Source organism: Dichotomopilus funicola (genome assembly GCF_033296635.1).
Source record: "Dichotomopilus funicola strain CBS 141.50 unplaced genomic scaffold C8A04scaffold_12, whole genome shotgun sequence".
NCBI lineage: Eukaryota > Fungi > Ascomycota > Sordariomycetes > Sordariales > Chaetomiaceae > Dichotomopilus > Dichotomopilus funicola.
The window spans coordinates 462,852-482,738 of NW_026944033.1; the positions used below are offsets into that span (position 1 = coordinate 462,852).

Below are 19,887 nucleotides of genomic sequence, written 5' to 3' on the forward strand. Positions count from 1 at the left end.
TTCCGTTTGCGTCCATTGTCCGCCCGCCAATTTGGATGAGAACCGTCATGGAAGACCAAGCGCAATCGGAACTCATCGGGCAAAACCCGATTGGTAACGGCCCTGAGGCATTCCGGAATTCATATGCATTGGTGTGCAATGACAGGTGCCTTCCCTTCACGCCGGAGTCATTTGATCAAATCCACGACCAAGGTTTGCTAATTTGCTTGGCTCGATACCTCCATGAGATGTCGTATGCTGATCCGTCTTATAGATCTCAACACACTCATTTACTCTTTTCTGTGGGCGGCACAAAAGCTACCCACTGCCGACCTGCTGCCTTCCACCACAGGCCGCGGCACCCTCCAGATCGACCTTTTCCGTCTCGAGCTCTCCCTGATAGAAGCCGACGGCTTCGATTTTGATGGCCTCAAACCTCTTCTCAAAGACGCCCTCGCCGAGGAGTTGGACGATGCGCTCGTCTGGCGCCGGATATATGATGCCGTGAACGAATTCGCCCCGCTTCCTCGGCGGACAGGCTCTTCCTCCATCCAACAGACCCCGTGGCTGCAACACACCAGCAGCTTTCCGGACTCTTCCGAAGATCGCTAATATTTGGACAACATTCTTGAGCACGAGCTTGGCCCGATTCATGTCGACATACCTCGATTTCGCCAATCATTCTTTGGAGGTGTGACAGGGCTCGAAGCAGCTTCCAAGGCCGTTTTTTCCAAGTGTATGGAAGGTAGCAACCCCCTCTTCACTGAAGGGTGGGTCGGGTGGCCGAGTGATGCAGATCCGGGTAATGTTTTAAGCTGGTTTGCAGCCTTGAGCGAAAGGCTGGCGAGATTAGGCGCGGCAGCAAACCGCAATTCGTCAGCGATGTATCGTCGGCCGTTGGCCCGGCCAAACAAGCAGATCCAGGGGTCTACTGCGGAACGTAAACTAGATGTTGGCTTTGTGGATAACCCTAAGGCGGGAGGGGACTCCAAGTGCCATTGGTCACGGATTCTTATACCTGGAGAAATCAAGAGCAACCCTTCCAGTGATAAGGCCTCAAACATGGCTCGATTTAGGGAGGTATGTCAAAGAGGTGCTCGCTGCCCAGGACGGCCGTCGATTCATCGTAGGATTTACCCTTCGCGGGTCGCTGATGCGGATATGGGAATTTGACCGCCTTGGGGGTATCGCATCGGAAAGTTTTGACATCAACAAAGATGGTTTACAGTTTGTCTCAACGGTACTGGGATTACTCTGGATGGACGATGAACAACTTGGCTTTGACCCAACGATCCCCACCATATCGGACGGCCAACGAGCTCTTACCATCCAACGTAATGGCCAGGCGGAACGGCTTATTCTTGATAAACTGATGAAACGGGTGCGTTGTATCGCCGGCCGAGGAACGACTTGTTGGATGGGACATCGCGAAGGAGAACCAAAGACCCGGTTCGTGATCAAGGATGCCTGGCAGGATGTGGAGCGCGACGAAGAGGGCAAGCTCTTGAAGGAAGCGGCGGATAAAGGTGTCGTTAACGTCGTACGGTACTACCACCGCGAGACTGTGTTTGCCCGCGGCGAAATTGACGATATCCAACACAACGTCCGACGGGGTCTGGACGTTCTGGAGCCGACTAAGGATCCCTTAGCAAGCTCGGAGGTGTTGTTAGAAGTTAGTGTACCCGGTGCGTCACGGGAAGGCCCTACCAACACCATTGGCCTTAAGCGATTATTTACCCAAACAAACACCACCGCTCTGCCGCCCAACAAGCGATCCTGTTTAGCCTCTCCCACGAAAGCTAACAGCAGTATGCGATCAAATCGGACACACACACGAATTATTCTCCGCGATTGCGGAAAGCCCATTTACAAGGCAAGCTCCCCATCGGCGCTACTTGCCGCCCTCCAAGGCTGCATTGGTGGGCATGAATCTCTACACAAGGCAGGTATCCTCCACCGGGATATCTCGATCAATAATCTTCTGATCAACGAACATGTCGACGAAAACCCTTCTTGGGATGCGTTCCTGATTGATCTTGACCTGGCTGTCCGGGAGGACCCAGACGGTACACCCGAGACAAAACGAAAGGCCGGAACGAGAGCTTTTATGGCGATTGGAGCCCTTCGTGGCGAACAGCACTCGTTTATGCATGACCTTGAGTCCTTCTTCTGGATTTTGTTCTGGATATGTATCCACTACAACGGCCCAGGCAACGCAAAGGTCGTTGCCGAATTTGACAGGTGGAATTACATGGATACGGGGGAGCTAACGATGTTGAAGGAGGGCATTTTATCTGATGGAGTATTCGAAGAGACTGCGGAGCGGTTTGTCACAGAGTATGACTGGCCGTTGTTTCCTTGCGTGAATGAGTTGCGAAGGACGGTATTTCCGGGCGGTGGAAGGTGGAAAAGAAAGGATGAAGGATTGTATATGCGCATGCGGAATGTTCTTGAGAAAGCACGTACAGCGTTGGCGGAGAGCTAACGTTGCTGAGTGTTGCTTAGCTAGGTCATTACAAACAAGCCTTCAGCGTCGACTTTTTTCCCCCCAAACTTCCGTCCACTCCTGCATTCGTTTTGGCCCAAACCTTAAGCGGGAGTTTACTAGTACTCGGCAAATAGGTATCGTTAATTGGAACCGTATCACAGTGATGAATACGCCGGCCTTAATTATGCCTAAAACAAAACATCTCACCGAGGGAGCGCTCGACACTGGCTGAAGGGATTCCGCGCCCGCCGGGGCCCCCTTCGACTTTCATTCCCCGTCCTATTAGCAGCTTTCTCCCCTTTCTTCGTTGCCCTTCCACTGTCCCCTTGCCCACTTCTTCAACAATGTTCTCATGGACACTCGCAAGAATGGCATCGTCTTGGAAGTTCGTTCCGTTACATGCATTTGTAATTACTCGTCAACATCAGTAAGCCCGCTGGTTTAAGATCGTATCTTGAACGACCTACGACGGAAGAGAGTGGCGGTTGAGGCAATTGGGGCGAGAAAAGAAACCAGACAAAAAAGAGCAAGATCAATTACAGAGGCAAAAGGAAAAAGGAAAAACATACAACACCGGGGATTCCCCAGTCGTCACCGACCTGAGTACTGATCCGGCCGTCGCCAGTTTGACTAGGGGAGAGCGGACGGGATCCCGTATTTTCTAGCGCGTATGGTCGTATGTGAAAGAAATATCGTGTAAGAGGGTATTAAAAGCGACCGGTGCGGTGCCGCTCAAGAGGTCCTCGTTTTTTCTTTGTTTTTGCAGGATTAGCACATGCTAAGTTCAATGTCCTGGTGGTCCGAGCGTGGGACTTCAGACCATCAGGGGCATGGCCCACTTTGATGGTTCTTGATCAATTCTGATTGGCCTACTCAGTTGTCCGTTCCAATCTGTGGAATAATTTCGAGACCAGATCATACGATTGTTTCCCAAGGAATCTGTAGACTTGCTTGCGTCGTCGCTAAAGAACGAGACGCGTAATCCATATCCCCGGAGCACCCGGCTTTGTTTGGCTCGGGAGGGCTTGACGATTTCTTTTCCATTGCATTGCGATTGGCGGCGAGGAGTGAACCGGTCTTCTTTAGCGACGGTTGATCCTTTTTCTTTTTCCTTCTCTCCTAGTTGCGAAACGGGGTCCTTCACGACTTACTGCCTTTGAGACGAGAACACGCCATTCCACGACATATTCGATCGACCGCACCGATTGGCGAGAACCAGAACCGGATTGACTTCGGTTGTACGTACTTTCCGAACGTATCGAATTCCACACAGCCCCTTATTCAGTTTAGATACCCTCCACAGCATGGACGACACCTCACCATCGGCGCGCAACCGCTTCCGCCGCGATCACCACCACGAAGCTGATGTGGTCGTCGTGGGCGCGGGCGTGTTTGGGTGCGCGGCGGCCCACGCACTGGCCGAACAGGGCCGCAGCGTGATTCTGCTGGAGCGGTGGATGCACGAGCCCGACCGCATCGTCGGCGAGCTGCTACAACCCGGCGGTGTGGCTGCCCTCCGGACACTTGGGCTGGAACACTGCCTTGAGGGTATCGATTCGATCCCTTGCTATGGGTACCACTGCCTCTACCGCGGGGAGGAGATTGCATTTGAGTATCCGCCGTTGAGGGAGGATGGGAGTGTCGTGGTGGGTGCTGGGAGGCGGCTGGAGGGTCAAGAGGGGGATGAGCACACGAATGGACAGACAAACGGGTATACGAACGGACATGTGAAGGGGCACACAAACGGGAATGGGAAAGGGGCGGCCCCGGTGCGGCCCGAAGGGAGGAGCTTCCACCACGGCCGCTTCATCATGCAGCTGCGCAAGGCATGCCAGGCGCACCCTAACATCAGTGTGTTCGAGACCGAGGTGACGGCGACCATCCGCGGCGAGCATACGGACGCGGTGCTGGGGGTGCAGACACGCACCAAGGACCCAGCAACGGGCGAGAAACGGCCCGACTGTTTCTTCGGCCAGCTCACCATCATCGCCGACGGCTACGCGTCCACCTTCCGCAAGGAGCTCCTCGGCACCACCCCCGTCGTGCGCAGCAAGTTCTACGCCCTCGAGCTGATCGACTGCCCCTTCCCACCCGCCAACCATGGCCACGTTGTGATCGGGGACCAGTCCCTCTCGCTGCTGTACCAGATCGGCACCCACGAGACCCGCGCGCTGATCGACATCCCAACCGACCACCCAGCCGCGACCCCGAAAGCCGGCGGCGCTCGCGGCTTCATCCAAAACATCGTCCTCCCTTCCCTCCCTCCCCACGTCCAACCCAGCGTCCGCGCCGCCCTAGCCGACGGCAAAATCCCTCGCAGCATGCCCAACTCCTGGCTACCGCCCACCAAACAAACCCGCAACACCGGCGTCCTCGTCCTCGGTGACGCCCACAACATGCGGCACCCCCTCACTGGCGGGGGAATGACCATCGCCCTGAACGACGCCATCCTCCTCGCACGCCTGCTCGCCCCGTCCCAGATCCCGTCCCTGGCCGACCACGCCGCCATCCGGACCGCCATGGCCGCCTTTCACGCGCGTCGCAAAGACCTCACGGCTATCGTCAACGTGCTCGCGCAGGCGCTGTACAGCCTGTTCGCGGCCGACGGCTGGCAGTTGCGGGCGCTTCAGCGTGGGTGTTTCCGGTACTTCCAGGACGGGTGGACCGATGAGCCTGTGGCTATGTTGGGAGGTGTGCTCCGGCGGCCGCTGACGCTAGCGATACATTTCTTTACTGTGGCGTTCCTGGCTATTCGGCTCCATATTATTGATGTGTGTTTTGGTGGAGGGCCGTTTGGGGTAACGTCAGTGTTTGGGTTGTTGAAGCTGCCGTGGGCGTTGCTGCAGTCGGTCATGATTTTATGGACGGCGTGTGTGGTGTTTTTGCCGGTGATGGCTGCGGAGTTGAGGTGATGGATGGGTTGGGTATGAATATAACGGATAGAGAATACTAATATGTGGTGGCTGTGCTTTGGGGGTGGAAGCTTGGTAATACATAGACGTTGGTAATTAATGGTAATGAGAGATGGTATAAGATGAAATTTGGGGCGTAAAATACCTGATCTAGGTGTGTTACAGCACCACTGTGACATGCCGATACCAGTCACGGTTGTAATATGGACGGAGAATGGAATGTTTCGTCCTCGCCAAATACTTCAGAGATAATTCCCAAGTCCAAAAATACCCTTCTATTATTTATCGACACCTCTATGTACAAATGCACTCCTACGCCACCCGCCGCCGATAAACCCCCAACATCCAACTTGCCCTCAACACCGCTAACCCCACAGCCATCCTCAAACTATCCCCCACCAAACTAACCTTACTCCCGGCCACCTCCTCCCAATGCACCGGCACCTCAGCCACCCTGATCCCCGCTGTTGCACCAATCACCGACCCATCGCTCGCCAGCACAGGTGTGGCAGGTGCCGACTCAGCCAACATGAGCATCTCGATGTCGAAGATCCAGCCTTCGGCGTGCATGTAGGGGATGATGTGGGGGAGGGCAGCGCGTGAGAAGAGCTTGAAGCCGCATTGGGTGTCGCGGATGCGGGAGGTGGCTGGGGGGGTGAGGATAGTGAGGAGAGCGTGGAAGGAGCGCATGAGGAAGTTGCGGATTGCGGAGCGCTGGTGCATTATTAATATCCATGATCGTATAGTGATGGTTGTAAGAGGCCATGGGTGAGGATGAGAGAGAGAGAAAAAGAGACATACCTTGACAACAGCGTCACTCCCCACCAAATGAGCCCGACTCCCAATCGCGACACCGCGATTTGACCCGTCGACAACGTCCTCGCAACCCTCAATCAGCCGGCCGAGGTCGCTGAACCGGCTCGCGCCGTCGGCATCGGCAAACACCGCGTATCGGCCGCGTACATGGCGCAGTCCGTGGGTCACAGCCCCGCCTTTGCCGCGGTTGCGCGCCAGCTTGATCACACGGAGGATGTCGTGCAGCCCGTGGCGGCGGGCAAACGCCAGTGCGACCTCGACGGTGCGGTCTCGGCTGCCGTCGTCGACGATCAGGATTTCGTACCCGCTTGGTTGAGCGGTGGAGGAGGTGGATGAGAAGTCGGAATTTGGCGGGGAGGCACTGCGGTTGCGTGGCGTGGAGGTGGAAGAGGAGGGTTTGAACACTAGGCGATGTGGTGTGACGGCCCGTTTCTTGTTGTTGTTTTTCGTCTTGCTGCCCCGCTGCTTCGACGACCGGTCTAACCGCTCCAGCAATGTATCTTTCTCCGGCCGACCAAACTCCTGGTCAAGATACTCCACCATCTCCTCAAGCGCCTTCACAATGCGCGCCTCCTCATTGTATGCCGGCACGACCACACTGACTTCGACCTCGGCCGGCTCGATAGCGAGCTGTTCGGGCACGGGGAACCCCGCGGGGATGGTTGCATATTCTTCTTGCAGTTTGCCCTCGGCGCGCCACCGGTCGTACCAGCAGGCCAACGGTTGGGGAATGGTGGTTGTGCCATCGAGGCTGGTGGTCAGGTAGGTCTTTTCGGAGGGGTAGGGTGCGCGCGGCTTGGGGGCTATGAGGTGGAGGAGGATATAGATCTGAGCAGTTAGCATATTGTAAGTAGGGAGAGAGGGCATGATATTGAGGCTACCTACAGCAAAGATTCCTACTGTGAGCAGAGGTACAACAAAAACGAACAGAAAATAAAACGGCCGCTCTGTCGCTGTAGCCCACACGAACCAGGCCAGCCGCTCCAGGGCCGCGACCGCGCCCGCGCCAATGTTATTGGCCGCCATGTTGCGTGCGCACAAGGTAAATACAAGCGAATCTGCCGTAGGCAAATCGCAGAAGCCTCAAGAAGGCGATTGAGGCGTCATGAGGCGAGATCCAGCATTTGTCCCGTCGGAACCGAGAGAACCGCAAGTCTTTTGAGTTCGTTGTCAGAGGGAAGTCCACAAGGCTGTCATGAGGCCACGCAGCGTAAGATGTGGCTTGCAAGGCTGGAGAGCTTTGGCCAATCGGGGATGTGGACCCCTGTTGATCTGGGGGCGAGTGGGGGATTCTTGGCATCTGAATAACGTTACACTGTGTCAGTCTGAGCCGGCATATTGTCTTGCCTAATCGGGTAATAAGCTTCCAATCTTGGCTCTTGCCGTTAATGGAAGAGCAACTGGGTGGAATCTTGGCATCATGCTCGGATTCCGTTGTCCTTAAGCGAAGCCTTAGTAGAGACTGAAGGGTGGTTTTTCAAGAATGTTATAGAATCTGAACCGTATAAAATAGGATATCAAATAACATAGTTCCCAACGTTCTACTCGACTTTACGTTCTCTATTCTTACCTGGGTTTCAGGTCGAATGCGTGTCAATTGGATTTTGGAAAGACCGACTCAGAATGCAAACCTGGAGCATTGCAAAACTCAATTCCATTATTCCCCTCCCTCATACAACTACTTATGCTGACCACCCGACACCCCAATCATCCATGCAAAAACCCTTGAAAGTGCCCCGCAAGTTTGTCTGTCTCCTTCAGATAACACGATGTGCCAACCCACAAGTCAGGTCGGATGACAGCGAACGCTCCCGTGCGGTGGTTTACCCCCCACGTGGTATGGGCGTCCTCATCCGGGGCGCGGTCGTCAAAAACCACCACGGTCGACTTGAACTCTAGCAAAGGTGCAATAAGGTCGCGGCCAGTCTCAGTAGCAGCAAACTCATCAAACTCAAACGGCAGCTTCTTAATGACGAGGACGATTTGCAGCAGAGCTTCCCCGCCAAGCCGATGGTAGAAACCGTTCCTGGAGTCCGAGAGACCATCCACGAACTTGGCCAGCTGGCGCCGTACCTTGGCGCTTTCCAGAGATGACGCAAAGAGGACGAGGTGGAACCGCCCGGCCCCAGACAAAACATCGTATAGATATCCCGTCCGGTCCTTCGAGAGACACACCCTTGGGTTTGGCGCGCGCACACCGCTCCGCACTTGGATCGGTGGCGAACGGCTGGTGGATGGTAGGGCGGGAGACAAGGCGACGGCGGATTCGTCGTAGGGGCAGTCCACTCCATGAAGGAATTGCCCGTTCGTCTTGAAGAAGCGGCCGATGAAGTCGAGATCTTTGGAACGGTCTGTTTTGCTCCATCCATGTGGTGCTGCTGCCGCACCCGTGCCATTGGTAGCTGGATGTCCGTTTGTTGTTGTTGTTGTTGTGGTGGTGGTGCCGTTGGTGCCTTTGCTGCTGTTGGTGCCGTTCAGAGATTCGGGGTTGTCCAGGTCGGGTACGGAGAGCGAGGAGCCGGAGATGAAGCGAAGGTACTCGCCCGAGACGCGGATGATTCTAGTGGCATGCTTCCGCCGCTCGCGCGTGTAGGTGGAAAGAAGCGTCTCGGTTTTGGCTAGCCCCTTGGCCGCGAGGCCGAGCTTCCAGGCGAGGTTGCAAGCGTCTAGGATGGAGGCATTTAGCCCGAAAGCGCCCAGTACGCTGTGAACATGGCTAGTTCGGAGCTGTCGTGTCAGTTCTGGCGATGTAGCGCTGAGAAAGGACTACGCGGTAGATCGCTTACGCTGCGTCTCCGGCCAAATGCACCCTCATGTCGGGCGACGAGTAGGTACGAGCCACTCGTTCCGAGACTGCCATGGTTTCAGCACAACTCGATTAATGTTTGTGGCGTCCGATGGCATCTACTCACTCCTCCAGATTGCAAACCAGCTCAGCGGCGCGGCAAATTTCAGCGTGTATGGAGCGAATATCTTATTGGCCTGCTCGAGGACCTCCTCGGGCGTGATGGAGTGGACCTCGACCTTCCCTCCTGACTCGGCAAAGTTCGGGTCTTTGGCCTGTCTTGAAGCGCTGATCGGGCCGGTATGCGACACATCCAGCTGAGTGTACAGCCTGAGCAACAGAAAAGTATGGGTCAGAGCTCTCTAACATCCTCACCAGACCGTGGGAATCAGAACTTACCGAATGTATCCATCTTCACGAGGGATGATGGCGCAACAGCCGTGCTCAGAACTTACTACCATTCTGTTTTCGTACGCGAACGTCAGAGGTCAATCAGTGTCCTTTGTCTGGCATAGCCACAGGCCAAACAAGAAATGCAAGGCTCAACGTACCCAAACACCCAGGCATGAGGGTAATCCGATTCAAAAACACAGTCCAAGATCCCCCAGTAGATATCCGTCGTGACGCCATCAAACGGGATCCTGAGACTCTTCCGTACACCGCTTGAGGCCCCATCGGACCCGACAAGGAACTTGGCCTGGATGACCTCCTCCTCGCCCGTCCGATGGTTGTGAACTGTCGCACGAACGGGGTGTTCGCCCGTCTGGTCATTACTTACATCAAACCCAGCCAGAGAACAGCTCCGCTCGACGATAGTCTGGTGTCGAAGCAGATCACGCAGATAGACGCGCTCAATCTGGCCCTGGGTGATGACATGCAAGCCTCGATACCGAGAATCAGACTGGTGCGACCGGTTGAACAGCAGTTTCTCGCCGTCCTTGTAGATGGCCGTGCGCTCAATCAAGGGGCCTTCCTCTTGGATCTCGGCGGCTAGACCCCATTTTGCTACTGTCTCGAGGAACCGGGGCTGAACACCGTCGGCGCAGCCTGCGGCTAGGGGAGCGTCTGCTTTGTCTGTCGAATCCAGTCAGCGCAAAAGAAGACCAGATTGTGGTATTGATGGGTATTAGATACGGGATCTGGAGATAGCATACCGAGAATGCGAACGGTAGTTAAGTCCTTGTCGCAATAGGCTAACTGCGAGGCCGAGTCCGCTGGGGCCGGCTGTGAAATGTGTGAGCAAGCTAATCATTCGTCTACTAAAACTTCTCGAAACAAAAAGAAGAAAAGGAGACAAATTATTCATACCTCCCACAATCAGCACATCAACATGAGACTTCGGCCGCCGCCACGCGGGCGTCCCGTGCGGGTTGTTTGTCCCATCGTACAGCGTTGGCCAACTCCGAATGACGTTGACTCCGAGGTGGTTATGTGCCGGCGACGTGACTAGCTCGACCGAAGGAGCCGGGATATACGAGTTCGCGTCGTCGTCTTCGGGAACTGCATACTCGCCATTCGGTTCTTGTTGCGTCCACTTTGGGCAAGACGGGCGCTTGGTATCCGTTTTCCCATGTGAAATCAGGGCGTTTGGTGGCCATACTGGCGTGTAGAGAGATAAATGGCAGGTAGTTTGGAAATGTTGGGAATGACAGGTCGGAAGGGGGTAATTTCAATTTCTGGCTTCCAATATAGTTGGAACGGGGACTAGGTTGGACTTTCAACGTTCCGTTGATGATGTTATAGATCCATTTACCCCTAATTATTGCTAGGGACCAAACTAGTCCCACACTGTTTATTCCATCCTACTTTTGACCCAATCACCTGATACTTACTGCTTGGCTTTATAAGCACGAACAGAACCATGGGCGAATCCAAGACCACCAACGGCAAACCGAGCCCAACCCCCAACGGCAGCACCAGCACTCTCGACCCAACCGCTCTCCAGCTCCTACAGCTAAGCGGCCTGATCCAGACATGGGTCGCCAAGTACATCGCCGCCACAACATCCCCCAAGAAGGACCAGGACCAGGATCAAGAAGATACGCTCCCGTCCAAGGCGCTCTTCGACGCGCAGAGAACCCTGCTAGCGACCGCCGGCATGCTCACCGAACTGGTCAGCGACCCGTCCAGCCGCATCATCGAAGTGGCGCTGCAGCAGTTTGAGGCCCGCGCGCTGCACCTGGCTGCTGCTGTGCGCGTGCCTGATATCTTGGCTGAGCGCGGGGAGATGGGGATTGAGGAGTTGTCGGTGCGGGTTGGGGTTGAGGGGAAGAAGTTGTGTGAGTTTTCTCTTGTTTTTTTCTCTTCCGTCTTTCTCTTCCATTGCTCTATTTTACTAGCGAACTGACCTGAGCGAATAACTAGCCCGCCTCCTACGCTGCCTCTGCTCCATCCACCTCTTCTCCGAACCCCGCGAAGACGTCTTTGCCAACAACCGCATCACCTCCGCACTAGTCGGCAACGACCCTTTGCGTGCCTACGTGCTCCTCGGCGGCCAGGACGTCTACACGGCGTCGGACAACATGCTCCGCACGCTGCGACACCCCGTCAAGGGGCCTTCCTACGCGGTTGATGTCACGCCCTTTCAGGAGGCTGTCGGGAGCACCGTGCCGCGTCGGACTTGGCTGGAGGAGAAGCCTACTGTTCGGGAGTTGCTTGATGGTCGTGATGGGCCGGATGGGCCGAATGGTCGGCTGTGCGGGTATCCGGGGGGGTTTGGTGATGAGATTGGGGGGCTAGCGAAGAAGGTGGAGGCGGAGGAAAATGATGATCAAGAGCGGGTGGCGAGGCCGGAGTTGGAACTGTTTGGGCTGGCGATGGTTGGGGGTGGGGGGGTGTTTGGTCGGGCGCATTTATATGGTGAGTATGAGGCCCCTGATTTGAAGAAAAGAAAGAAACAGAGAAGAAGATAGAACGGTTGTGCATGGGGTTGACTAACCATGTTCAGATTTTCCGTGGGCTTCGCTTGGAAAGGCTACCGTCATGGATGTTGGCGGGGGAATGGGTAAGTCGACGTCCAAAGCCATAGTCATTGGCAGGACAAACAAAGTCTAAAACAGAAGACACTAACACCTCACAGGTGGCTTCTCCCTCGACCTCTCGCACCTCTACCCCAACCTGAACTTCGTCATCCAAGACCGCGCGCCCGTCCTCCACCAAGGCCGCACCAACCTCTAGCCGCGCGAGAACCCGACCGCCCTCGCCCAAAACCGCGTCCAGTTTCTCGAGCACGACTTTTTCTCCGAGGACCCCAACCCCATCCGCAACGCGGACGTCTACTGGCTCCGCTACATCATCCACGACTGGTCCGACGATTATTGCGTGCGCATCCTGCGGGGCCTGCGCGACGGCATGGGCCCGCGCAGCCGTATCCTTATCTGTGATCAAGTGATGAACACTACGAGTGGGTGTGATGAATTGCCGTCGGCCCCGGAGCCGTTGCCAGCGAATTGTGGGTATTTCACGCGGTATTCGCATACGAGAGATTTGTGTGTCATGTCGATTATTAACGGGATTGAGCGGAAGCCGACTGAGTTTCGGGAGTTGGTGGAGAGGGCGGGGTTGAGGTTGAATCGATTTTGGGAATGTCGGAGCCAGGTTGGGTTGGTGGAGGTTGTGTTGCCGGATTCGGAGCTTGTTATTTGACTGTAGCGGCAGACAGAAAGCAACGATGACAGCAAGGCAAGATAGAGCAGTTATGTTGTCGAAAGTTTGACTTATGCCCTCGCTTGGAACAAGCTACAGTTCAAACGCGGCGCGAGCAATGCCATTCGGAAGAGCCCCAAGAAAACGAGAGGGGAAGCGATGTATGTCTGCGAACGTTGGGTGGTAACTAGGTGGTCTTCGGATCGGACTGTCCCACCGTGTTGGTTTTGTTAATCTGAAGCTGCACCCTCCTGAAAGACCCTGGACCACGGCAAACCATCCGTGACGTTCAATGCGTCGAGGAAAAAATGAGATGAGGCTACTGAGTTAGGGGTAGATACTAACAGATATCCAACATACGCTGAAATGTGCCGAAGAGCAACAGCCATGTATTCAAGCACCTCAAGTAAGACTGCTACCTGTCATACTATTGACAATACTAGGGGACATTTATTCCTTAAGCCCCCAACACAAACCTCACCCCCTCGACCGTATCCTCCCGAAACGTGTCCCCCGTAGGAATCTCAGGATATATCCAAAAGAAATGCGGCAAACCCTCATAGTTCCTCAGCCGACACGGGACCCCCTGGCGGGTCAGCGCGCGCTCAATGACAGTCCCATCGTCACGCAGCGGGTCAGCGCCACAGGTCGAGATGTAAGTAGGCGGCAGGCCCTTGCTACTACTGTTGTTACCGGCCCTCAACAACGGATGCAGCGCGGGAAACGTACACATCATCCTTGCGCGCATCACACCCGTTAAGACTGTTGAAAACATACATGGCCGCGCGGTTGATCAACGGTCCCTCGGCGTTTTCTTCGTATGCCGTGTAGTCCGGGAGGAACTCGGCTAGGACGTGCTCTGGGTGCATCGTGATGGGCGCTAGCGCGACGATGCCGGCTAGCTGGGCATGCTGGTCGCCTTGCGGTGCTTCGAGGAGCTTGAAGGCCACGCTCAATGCTAGACCGCCGCCTACGGAGGCACCGATTAGGAAGAGTTTGGATGGGTCGCCGTTGAGGGTTGTTATGTTATCGCGGGTCTGTAGGGGGTTAGTTAATTAGTCCATGTCAAGGAGGCAAAAACGCGGCGGGATACATGTGAAATAGACGAACCCATAGAAATCCGGCGAGGACATCGTCGACTTGTGCTGGAACGGGGTGTTCAGGGGCGAGGCGGAAGTCGACAGAGACGATGATGCAGGGTGTGTTTTGGGCAATGTAACGGCAATTGTCTGCATGGATTGGTTAAGAACGGGAAATACAACGAAACCGAGGTCGGTGGTTTTCGATCTGGGAAATGGGATTCTCGGCCGACGAGGATGAGCTTACAATCTTCAAACGAGGCCTGGACACTCCCTGCTACGAATCCGCCGCCGTGTGCACTATTCAGTCTGGTTAGACGGCCAAAGACGGAAACCCAGAAATTTCTCCGTGCCGCGGCCCGGTAACAACTTACTAAACGCCGACCGGCAGCTTCCGCTCGCTGGCCTGGCCGGGAGTGTAAATGCGGACCGGGACTTCATGGTCGTTTGCCGAGACCGTTTGGTCGTCTATTTGGGATACCCGAACCTCAGGTCAACCAATGCGCACGACGGCAATAGAATTAATGCAGGGAGCCGAGAGATAAGGGAGAGATAAAATGGAGCGGGACGGACGTACGAACGGTCAACGTGGAGTCATGCGGCGGCAACTGCTTAGCAATCGTGTCGGAGAGCCCATTGTAACCGGTACGTATTTCCTCGACGGTGCCGGTAATCACTGGCCGGAACCCTAGCTTCCGCTCGTACGAGAGCCACTCTTCCGATAAATACATGGCCGTTTATCGGCCCGAGCGCAGCTTCGGGAGACCAACTGCAAGAAACAATCGCAACAACACGGGAAAACGAATTACCTTTCGCCGGCTGTCTTGCTTGGCCGACTCTCAGGCTCAGTCCGGGCCTGATATTTGTAATGCGACTTGTCACCTTGGGCTGAAACCAACAAACATGTTACCAATGTTCCTTAACGCCGAATCACTGATTCTCCTTGGGGGACCTGAGTTTGCTCGCGTTTATTCTTGGCGGACCCGAGTACGGACCGGAGTACAAAAGGGACGTGTTGTCCCCGCACAGTGCCCGATCTTTGGTTTGTTATTCCTGACATCTGCGTCTTGAATGTTACCCAGCAAGAAAAACACAGAAACGAGGCTCAAGTTCTCCATCAGCCCATCACGGCTCCTGCACCTTACCCACGCCCGTGCCAGCCGTCGAATCATTGGCCCAATACCGGCCACTCGTCTTGCCAATATCCCCAAACGCCAGGTGCAACGGGATGCGAGCGCCCTCCTCGGGCGTCTTAGGCGGCGGCCCAGCCTGCCCGCCCAGGTCCGTAGCAACCCAGCCGGGACAGCAGCTGTTGATGAGCAGGCCCGGGTTCTCCCTCGCCAGTATGCGCGTGCCGGCATTCAGCGCCGCCTTGCTGACCGCGTACGCCATCGGCGGCCACCCGGTCTGAACTTCATCGCCCCGCGCGTTCGCCGCGCTGTCGTACTCACGCACCAACGCGTCGAGCTGTTCCCACGCGAGATCCGGCGCGAGAAACCGCGGGCGTAACTGCGGCGCGAACCATCGTAGCCGGCCAGCCTGCGAGGATAGATTGACGATGCGCCCGCCGGACTGGCTGCGCGCGAGCAGCGGGAGGAACGCCTGGCACAGGCGCAGCGTGCCGCGGTAGTTCGTCTCGAGCGTCTCGGTGCGGTCGGCGTTACTGATGCGTTCGCGGTAGTGGTACACGCCAGCGTTGTTGATCAGCACGTCCACGGTGGTTTGCTCTTCGGCGACGCGCGCGGCCAAGGCATCGATGGAGGTTGGTTCGGTGAGGGAGAGTTGTGCCGGTAAGATCTTGACGTCCGGGTGGGACTGCTGCTGCTGCTGCTCCGTGATGATGACTTCGGGGAGCGTGCCGGCGCGGGTGCTGGCGTAGACTACAAGGGGTCCGGTAGAGCCAGAAGCAAGCTTGCGCAGGATGGCCAGGCCAATGCCGCGGTTCTTTGGGTTGCGTTTGTGTTAGTGAGGTCCTCAAGTACAGTAATTACGTGTAATTGAAAATGGAACAAATGGAATTAGAACTCACCACGCCCGTAACAACGGCCACGCGGGTCGGTTGAGCCATGTGTATCTGTGTCTTATGATTCAGTGGATTTTCTGCGATGAATTGCCACACTCGGTAGGCCACGGATCCGGCGATCCGGTCTTTGAAAAGGGCAGTTTCATGTGTTGGGATTTGGCAATTGTTTGCTTTTGCTGCGTTTGGACCATGTGCTCGTTGTTGGAAGGCGCACTGGCTACACGCAGCAATCTAACGTTACCCCGTTGGCCTGCTGCTGCAGTGTTGCTGATTTCAAATCGAGACCAGGGGAAACTTTGTCCCGCTGTCTTTCTGACCATCGGTTTGGTTTGTGCCCTTCAATTTCTGTCACGGAAACTCGATCCTCAAAGCACGCTCAATTCCCCGATTTCTTTGGTTTGAGGCATCTCTGCAGCGCTCTCTTACTTACACTTTCCCCGTCTTTACGGGCCCGCTCCTTTTTGTTCCACACGACTTTTCCTCTTTTTGCGGCTACTGCAACGCTTACTTGGCGCTTACATACTAGTTTGCCCACCCCACTGTTCGATGGAGTCCAGCGACTACGAAACCACTGCCAGCCGGCTCAAAGCCGATGATGCTGCCATCGATGCTGAGAAGGCTCAGGTTCAACCCGAGTCCGACAAGCAAGATGAACCCAAGCAGGATGAGCCCGAGAGGGCCATGACCGGCTTCCGCGTACGTGCACTAGCCAGGACGCTTCCAGAGACAACTTACACTGATAAAATCCTTCGAATAATTAGTGGTTTGCCTTCGTCGTCAGCACCTTGACGGCCATTTTCGTCTATGCGCTTGACAACACCATCGTTGCCAACATCATTCCCGTACGTATCGCTCCACCGGCCTTAATTCCACCCTCACTCTAGCTGGGCCGGCACCTAACCCCAAGCTACATCTCACAGGTTATCGTCAACGATCTCAATGGCATCGAGAAGCTCCCATGGCTGTCTGTCGGGTAAGTCTCCGTTAGATGTTTATTCTCCACTAGACAGTGCCGTTTCTGACGCATACAATCAGGTTCATGATCGGCGGCCTGGCTATTATCCTCCCGGTTGGCAAGCTCTACGCCACTTACAACCCCAAATGGGTTTACATTGTCTCATTCATCATCTTTCTGGCTGCATCCGCCCTATGCGGTGCTGCCCCCACCATCGAGGCCGAGATCGTCGGGCGTGTCTTAGCCGGTGCCGGCGGTAACGGCATCTATTACGGCCTTTTGGCGTTGCTTTCGATGCACACCACCTCCAAGGAGCGCCCGCAATACCTCAGCTATACGTATGTCGAGCCGTTTCCAATTTCTACAACCTGATTCGACTCTTGTGACTGACTGAGATGCACCCAAAACAATAGTGGCCTTGTCTGGGGTCTCGGCACGGTGCTCGGCCCCGTGGTCGGCGGCGGCTTTGCGCTATGGAACTGGCGCTGGGGCTTCTACATCAACCTGCTCTTTGGCGCCATCCTCCTGCCCGCCTACCTCTTGGTCATCCCTTCCACTCCCGTCCTGCCCGACAAGACACAGTGGCAGAAACTCGCGATGCTCGACTGGGTCGGCGCTCTCCTCAGCATCGGCGCCATGGTGACTCTTGTCATTGGCATCAACTTCGGCGGCGTCGACTGGGCTTGGAACAGCGGCGCGAGTATCGCCCTCTTTGTCGTGTCGGGCGTTCTCTGGATTGCCTTTGGTGCCCAGCAGTCCCTCTGTGTCTTGACCACCAAGGAGAAGCGCTTGTTCCCCGTGCATCTGCTTAGCCAGAAGATGCCGGTGCTTCTCTTCGTCGCATGCGCTTCGGTCGCCGCCGTTGCCTACACCTCTGTGTACTACATTCCGCTTTACTTCCAGTTCAGCCAGGGTGACTCGGCCATCTACACGGCCGTCCGTCTGCTACCGTACATTTGTGTCCTCATCACTGCCATGCCTTTGAGTGGGTGGTACCTCTCCCGCTACGGTTGGTACAAGCCGCTCTACATCGGTGGGAGCTTGGTTGCGCTTGTCACCTCGGCACTCATGGGTAAGCATTTTTGCAAAACACAGAGAAAACAATAAGACTCTTCAGATTTACTGACAACCGGCAGCTCACTACGTCGATCGTGAAACGCCGGTTGGGATTTTCTACATCATCGAACTGTTCCTCGGCGGGAGTACTGGTGCTTATACCCAGTCCTCCTTTGCTGTCGTGCAGGCCGTTCTCCCTCCCGACGAAGCGGGCAATGGCCTCGCTCTGATGCTGATCTGTAAGTTTACATATTGCCTTGCCGAACATATCGATAGCTAGTACGTACAATATCTGACCGCCTAAACCACAGCCCAACTCGGAGGCATGACACTTGCCCTCTCCATCAGCGGCGCCGTCTTCATCAACACGGCCGTGAACAACTTGGAGTCCGCCTTGGAACTCCCCCGCCTTCAGATCACGCAGCTTGTGGCTGGTGCCTCCAACAACCTCCTGGAGAGTTTGTCGCCTGCCATGCGTGACCTTACCCTCGACACCATTGTTGCATCGTGGCAGAAGGCGTTCATCATCGTTTACGTCGGCGCTGCGGCTAGCTTCGTGGTGTCCCTCTTTTTCCGTCACGGCAAAGCCAATATCGTGGCTGTGGGGGGTCTCTAGACACTTTTCATTGTAGCGAAAAAGCATCGAGCGGTTGTGCTTGGGAGTTTAAAAGGCGCCATCATCGGTGGAGTTGCACTTGTCAGTGGCCATCATCTTTGTCCGCTGCTAGGGTTAGATGGGTATGGCGCAGCGACATATTGTCTTTTTTCCCGCACTGCAGGCAACCTTGTGTGCTAAGTCGGGGCTTGCCCGGCGTACTCGGGTCTCTGACGCCGGGCCGGGACCCAGGTGTGCATCACGACGGGGATCCGCGACCACGATCCGGGTTGGTCCGTAGCTGCAGCCCCACCGTACCGGTTGTGCATAATAAAGGCTAATTGTAGGTAAATCGGCCGCGCCGGCAAGAACGAGCGCGCGCAACTGCAATAGCAATAACATATTAAGCAGTTAAATTCAACAATCAAACACACAAACCCAAGCAATCGTACGCCACACGTCTCGTGCAGCCATGGCCACCGCCACCGGACCAGACCCCAAGAGCCTCAACGGCAAGCTACCGGGCCGCAAGTACATCTATGATGTTTTCCGGCTCTTCTATGACCCTCCCAAGGGTAACTACAGCCAAGTTCTTCGACTATGTCAATGAAAATGTCGACTGGGAGGTGACAGGCCACAGCCGGTTCAGCGGACGCTGGAGCACCAAGAAGGACTACTACGACGCAACCTGGTGGGATCTCCCCTTTTTCATTTTCCCCCTTCACATGGTTCATCAATGTCGAGACAGCAAACAATGAAGTGAATGAGAAATGCACTTGCTGACGTCTCAACCCAAAGGTAAAATCAATCTCCTGCTCGAGGACCCCGGATACAAGCTGGAGACGGGTGAGATCATTGTGGACGCGGAGACGGGCTGGAGCGTGGTCGAGATGAAGACGGTGGGCGTCCAGACCAGGGGCGGCGCGCCGTACCACCAGCACTACTCGTGGCACTGCCGCTGGGATACCAATGGCAAGATTGTGGAGGCCAAGGCGTTCTTGGATTTGGATCATCTTGAGAAGGTGTTTGGTGGGGAGCAGAAGAGGCAGGGACTGGTTTAATTAACCGCAACTGCCTGAAGAGAGTTGGCTACCTAATTACTGGGTTGCCTGAATTTAAGGCGAGGGGCTCAAACATGTATGTGGGAGGCGCTGAGTGACTGAGAACAACAAATGCATGGATGTTTGTGTCTATCTCTCAGACGTTTAGCCTAGAAGTAAAGCCAGTGTCGGTTTTTGCCAACCACTCTTACCACGCGTTCTCCTTACTGTGCTGACTGTCGATGGTTTTGACTGCTTCTCACCTCCACTGCCACACCTAATTAAGTCGGCCCCCCTGGATTTCGGCCATCCCACTTTTCGGCCACTTTTCCAACACCCCATTTTCAACTTACTACAACTCAGTCAATCTTTGGCCAAATAAGCTCATTTTTCGAATATATCTTCGTCAATATAAGATGGCTTATACCGAACAGGATTTGCAAGATGTGGTTGCAAAATACCACACCAGTCGCTCTTCAATTCGAAAAATCGCCCAGGAATTCGGTATTCCCCG

The 19,887-nt window shown here is 55.3% G+C and overlaps 9 protein-coding genes across 9 annotated transcripts; 5 read left to right on the forward strand and 4 right to left on the reverse strand.

Moving 5' to 3' along the window:
* Nucleotides 1-47: 47 nt before the first annotated feature.
* Nucleotides 48-2,464, forward strand: C8A04DRAFT_35481 (uncharacterized protein; the record flags this gene model as incomplete). The annotated part of the gene is made up of 4 exons (XM_062783187.1): nt 48-192; nt 254-483; nt 613-1,024; nt 1,056-2,464. The coding sequence occupies 4 exons, from the start codon at nt 48-50 to the stop codon at nt 2,462-2,464; spliced, it is 2,196 nt and encodes a 731-aa protein (XP_062639289.1).
* Nucleotides 2,465-3,771: 1,307 nt separating this feature from the next.
* Nucleotides 3,772-5,379, forward strand: C8A04DRAFT_35483 (squalene epoxidase-domain-containing protein; the record flags this gene model as incomplete). Its single annotated transcript, XM_062783188.1, has 1 exon — nt 3,772-5,379. One exon carries the CDS (start codon nt 3,772-3,774, stop codon nt 5,377-5,379), a length of 1,608 nt encoding a protein of 535 aa, XP_062639290.1.
* A 312-nt stretch (nt 5,380-5,691) lies between these two features.
* Nucleotides 5,692-7,221, reverse strand: C8A04DRAFT_35484 (glycosyltransferase; the record flags this gene model as incomplete). The annotated part of the gene is made up of 3 exons (XM_062783189.1): nt 5,692-6,093; nt 6,181-7,023; nt 7,081-7,221. 3 exons carry the CDS (start codon nt 7,219-7,221, stop codon nt 5,692-5,694), a joined length of 1,386 nt encoding a protein of 461 aa, XP_062639291.1.
* A 681-nt stretch (nt 7,222-7,902) lies between these two features.
* C8A04DRAFT_35485 (FAD binding domain-containing protein) lies at nt 7,903-10,578 on the reverse strand (the record flags this gene model as incomplete). Its single annotated transcript, XM_062783190.1, has 8 exons — nt 7,903-8,534; nt 8,583-8,911; nt 8,982-9,048; nt 9,108-9,342; nt 9,606-10,054; nt 10,148-10,204; nt 10,289-10,487; nt 10,528-10,578. The coding sequence occupies 8 exons, from the start codon at nt 10,576-10,578 to the stop codon at nt 7,903-7,905; spliced, it is 2,019 nt and encodes a 672-aa protein (XP_062639292.1).
* A 263-nt stretch (nt 10,579-10,841) lies between these two features.
* C8A04DRAFT_35486 (S-adenosyl-L-methionine-dependent methyltransferase) lies at nt 10,842-12,625 on the forward strand (the record flags this gene model as incomplete). The annotated part of the gene is made up of 5 exons (XM_062783191.1): nt 10,842-11,259; nt 11,345-11,839; nt 11,928-11,984; nt 12,060-12,127; nt 12,158-12,625. 5 exons carry the CDS (start codon nt 10,842-10,844, stop codon nt 12,623-12,625), a joined length of 1,506 nt encoding a protein of 501 aa, XP_062639293.1.
* Nucleotides 12,626-13,082: 457 nt separating this feature from the next.
* C8A04DRAFT_35487 (Alpha/Beta hydrolase protein) lies at nt 13,083-14,435 on the reverse strand (the record flags this gene model as incomplete). Its single annotated transcript, XM_062783192.1, has 6 exons — nt 13,083-13,302; nt 13,355-13,662; nt 13,736-13,854; nt 13,952-14,004; nt 14,079-14,139; nt 14,282-14,435. 6 exons carry the CDS (start codon nt 14,433-14,435, stop codon nt 13,083-13,085), a joined length of 915 nt encoding a protein of 304 aa, XP_062639294.1.
* Nucleotides 14,436-14,829: 394 nt separating this feature from the next.
* C8A04DRAFT_26412 (uncharacterized protein) lies at nt 14,830-15,772 on the reverse strand (the record flags this gene model as incomplete). The annotated part of the gene is made up of 2 exons (XM_062779917.1): nt 14,830-15,648; nt 15,734-15,772. 2 exons carry the CDS (start codon nt 15,770-15,772, stop codon nt 14,830-14,832), a joined length of 858 nt encoding a protein of 285 aa, XP_062639295.1.
* Nucleotides 15,773-16,273: 501 nt separating this feature from the next.
* C8A04DRAFT_26413 (major facilitator superfamily domain-containing protein) lies at nt 16,274-18,354 on the forward strand (the record flags this gene model as incomplete). Its single annotated transcript, XM_062779918.1, has 7 exons — nt 16,274-16,423; nt 16,489-16,569; nt 16,648-16,700; nt 16,763-17,020; nt 17,096-17,754; nt 17,819-17,977; nt 18,050-18,354. The coding sequence occupies 7 exons, from the start codon at nt 16,274-16,276 to the stop codon at nt 18,352-18,354; spliced, it is 1,665 nt and encodes a 554-aa protein (XP_062639296.1).
* A 451-nt stretch (nt 18,355-18,805) lies between these two features.
* C8A04DRAFT_35490 (uncharacterized protein) lies at nt 18,806-19,394 on the forward strand (the record flags this gene model as incomplete). Its single annotated transcript, XM_062783193.1, has 3 exons — nt 18,806-18,864; nt 18,908-19,061; nt 19,155-19,394. 3 exons carry the CDS (start codon nt 18,806-18,808, stop codon nt 19,392-19,394), a joined length of 453 nt encoding a protein of 150 aa, XP_062639297.1.
* Nucleotides 19,395-19,887: the final 493 nt, after the last annotated feature.